The sequence below is a fragment of the Myotis lucifugus genome, unplaced genomic scaffold, assembly GCF_000147115.1.
Source record: "Myotis lucifugus unplaced genomic scaffold, Myoluc2.0 scaffold_899, whole genome shotgun sequence".
Lineage (NCBI taxonomy): Eukaryota > Metazoa > Chordata > Mammalia > Chiroptera > Vespertilionidae > Myotis > Myotis lucifugus.
Window position 1 is genome coordinate 68,221 of NW_005871947.1, and position 3,497 is coordinate 71,717.

The window sequence follows — 3,497 nt, forward strand, 5'->3', positions numbered from 1 at the left end:
CCAGGCTGGGCCTGCTCGCAGCCCGGGAGTCCACGCGGCCTGCTCGGCACTACGCCTGGTCCAGGGGAGGCCGAGCTACCAGGGCTCCCTGGAGTCCCGGCCGGTGGGCAGTCGATGCGTGTCGTCCCGTCCCTCTGGATGTGCTGGTAACAGGACTGGAGGGAGAGGGGAGGGTGAGGCTGCTGTCCTGCCCACTCCCAGCCATTGCACAGTTTCGGGCGGTTACCAGGTGCACCCCCCTCCCGGGCCTGCACCACCGTGTCCACCTGGGCCCTCACCACAGGCTGCAAGGAAATGGCCCCCCCTCCCCATGTGCTCGGACTGCAGTCTGGACCACACTCGGGCCCTGGGGTGCTCGGGCTGGAATGCACTTGGCTGCCCCCAGCCCCTTTTCACAAGGGCAGGTCCAGGGCTCTGCGAGGGTCCCTCTGTGGAGGCACATGTGTGGTGGGAGTGAGCTCACTCCCATGGCGGTGGCTGCTGCAGGGAGGGGTCTGCCCCAGTGGCCAGGGCATCTCTGTCCCTCACCTCGAGGGCCGTGAGCAGGAAGTCATACCGGCCGCCCGTGTGGTTGGGGTCCATCATGTCCCGGGTCAGGTGGAGCTCGGCTCCCAGGTGCTGGATTCTGGAGAACCACCCGCAGTGAGAGGGAGAAGGGGGCCACCAGGGACAGGCCCCGAGCGGCTGGGGGAGCAGCAGGCCTGGGAGGCTGGGCACCTGGGCCAGGTCCCTGCTCTGCTCGGACGCCCACGGGACCGGGGTGGCGCCCTGGGACCCGCTTCTCTCTGGGCCTCAGTGTGCCCATCGGCACTAAGATACTAAGAAAAGCAGTGACGTACACAGACTGCTTTCAGAGTGTGTCGGGGAGGGTGGCGGGAGGTGGGGGGAGCCCCGGGGAGGGACCCGCTCCGCAGGCGGCTCACCGGGCGCGCGACACCACGTAGATGAGCAGCGGCAGCAGGTCGTCCATGGGCAGCTTGTGCTCCTGGCCCAGCGCCTGGGACACCGTGGCCTCGATCTCTTCGTATGTCCGCTCCAGCGCCTCCTGCTTCTCCCGGGGGTCCACTGTGATGCTGCAGATCAAGGCCCCGGTTCAGTCCCAACGGGGCCCACCACGCCCGCCTCCCTCCACCCTCCCCAGGGCCCGGACTCACATGATCTTCTGCAGACACTCGGTGGCAGACACCAGGGAGTGTCTCTGTGGGGCGGGGGGAGCAGCTGGTGAGGCCCAGTCCCCCAGCTCTGTCGCGTCCCCTCCCTGGCCACCACCCATCCCCATCAGTGGCTTCAGCACAGCCCTGCCCAGAGAGCTGAGGGCACGGGGACAGCTCTGCTGTGAGCCTCAACTTACTCAGCTGTAAAATGGGGACAATGGTTGGCAGGCGGTTGGGAGGATCAAAACGGATAAAGAAGATGATAATCGTAACAGCCTGGGCCGCTGGCTGTGCCCAGTCCTATGGCCTATGTCAGTGGCTCTCAACCCCAATTCCTGATCCTCCCCGTGTTTCCGACCGTAGGTCTGGGGGCCCAAGAATCTGCTTTTCTAACAGGTGCTCAGAGGCTGCTGCTGCCTGGGGAGGGCCAGCCCACTTCCCCCGCAGCCAGCACTGCAGCCGACGAGGAAACGGAGGCACAGAGATCAGACCCTGGGCCCACGGCAACAGAACCATGAAAAGGTGGAGCCTGGGTCCGAGCCTGGTCACTGTGGGCCATCAGCTGCACCCTCACCCCCAGGGAAGTCAGAACCACCGGGGAAGCCTGGCATCCCCTCCTCACCCCTCCGCCCCTCCTCGGCCTCTGCAGCCTCTGACCAGCAGCCTGAGGCAGAAGCCGGGAATCTGGCGCAAACCTGGGGTTAAGCTCCGGGTGCAGGCCCCCCTCCCTGGGCAGGTACAAGGCCTGCTCTCTCACCTGATTGGTCGTCAGCGTGAGGTCCTCGCGGGGCCACAGTTGCCTAAAATTTAAAAAACGCAACAGGACGCTTTGCCAAGAGGAGGGGGCAGGGTCTGCGGTCAGAGGGCAAATTCCCTGTGTCCCCAGCAGGGCCGAGTGCAGACATGGGCCCCCACGGCAGCCCCGAGCGCGTGTGTGCAGCCCAGGGCGGGGAGAGGCTGAGGGACTCCTGGAGAAGGGAGACCGCCCTCCGGCCCAGCATGAAGGCGACTTGGCAGCTGGAGGGTGTGGAGAGAGACGCCTGGGAAGCCAGCGGCACCTGGTCTCTGGGCTGGTGACTGGTCAGATGCAGGAAATATTCCCCACGATGGAGGGGAGACGGGGTTTGGGGGGAGCACCCTCCCTGAGTGACAAAGACCAGGCGTCCATGCCCTCATCCCTCCGAGTACCCGTGTCGGGAGGGATGCTGAGGAGAAAGGTGTTGTGGGTAGAGGGAGGCCCTGCTCTGCCCCTGGAAGGTGCTCGGTTTCCCCTTGAGGGTCTCCCCGCCCCTCTCAGTCCAAGAGCCAGGAGCAGGCGAGCTTGCCCAGCCCCGGGGTAGACCCCGAGGTGGCCCTGGCCACTCTGGGCACAGCCAGCCTTCGGGGAGCACTCAGGCCCAGGCCAAGCCAGTGAGGGACGCGGGGGGCTCTGCGGGAGCTGCTGGGCAGGGGACCCCAGCTCCCTGTGGAGACAGTGAGGGGACTGAGCTGGGAGAGGTTAAACCTGAGGGGCTGAAGCCATACTCCTCACCATAAGGGGGAGCCAGAGACAGACCAACACAGAGACGCTGCTTCCCTGAGCGGCTGAGCACCTAGATCCAGCCACACCTGAGTCAGACTCGCCCCTAACCTAGACCTTGATGGACACTCGGCCAATTTATGCCCCGCTTCTCCTAAAGACAACGTGCGTGTGTGCCCTCTGCTGGAGGCTCACCTCTGCACATCCAGGTGCTCCAGCAGCTGGGTGTCGGGGAAGAGGCTCAGGCTGGCGATGCCCTGGCTGTAGCGACGGTCCTCTCGCTCGTGAAGCAGCAGGTAGAGCGTGAAGAGCTCCGAGTAGAAGCTGGGCAGCATGAGAGGCAGCACCAGTCCGTGCACCTGCCGGTTCCTGAGTGACAGTGACCAGGACAGTGTGGGGTCAGCAGGAGGGTCTGGTGCTGGTCACTGCTTGAGCTGCCCTCCGAGCCCATCCTGCTCCTGTCCCACAACAGTGTCCCCGCCTCCAGCCTCCTCCGTCCCGAGGGGCCCTCCACCAGCCGGTGCTCAGCCCGCACAGCGATGGCTCCGCCGCGGCCGCTCTGTGTGCTTGGAGAGCCTGCGCCGCAAGTGGAGCAGGATTTTCATCCCATTTCACCGAAAGCCAACGAGGCCCCGAGTGGACAGTGACTGGCAAAGCCTCAGCGGCCCTTCCAGGACAGTCCTTCCTGCCTCGTGTTCCGTGCTTCCTGGGCTCAGGGAAGTCCCCCAATGCGAACCCCGCTCCCAGGGCTCCTGCAATGCAGTGGCGGCCTCTCCGATCAGCATCTCTAGGCCTGGAAGCTGACGGCAAACTGTACAGGTTGA

General features: G+C 65.3%; 2 protein-coding genes across 2 annotated transcripts in view; both read right to left on the reverse strand.

Moving 5' to 3' along the window:
• The window catches only part of LOC102417264 (ALS2 C-terminal-like protein), a 4,513-nt gene extending 1,127 nt beyond the window's left edge, over positions 1–3,386 (reverse strand). The window contains exons 1-6 of the mRNA XM_023747529.1: positions 2,869–3,386; positions 1,912–1,954; positions 1,155–1,198; positions 924–1,073; positions 529–625; positions 7–155 (exon numbers count right to left, since the gene is read on the reverse strand). Of these exons, the coding sequence (XP_023603297.1) occupies positions 7–155; positions 529–625; positions 924–1,073; positions 1,155–1,198; positions 1,912–1,954; positions 2,869–3,008 (623 nt within the window). The 5' untranslated portion in view covers positions 3,009–3,386. The remainder of the gene's footprint in view (positions 1–6; positions 156–528; positions 626–923; positions 1,074–1,154; positions 1,199–1,911; positions 1,955–2,868) is intronic.
• LOC111824086 (ALS2 C-terminal-like protein) overlaps positions 3,285–3,497 on the reverse strand; it is a 2,583-nt gene continuing 2,370 nt past the window's right edge. The window contains exon 4 of the mRNA XM_023747530.1: positions 3,285–3,466. Within this exon, the coding sequence (XP_023603298.1) occupies positions 3,285–3,466 (182 nt within the window). The remainder of the gene's footprint in view (positions 3,467–3,497) is intronic.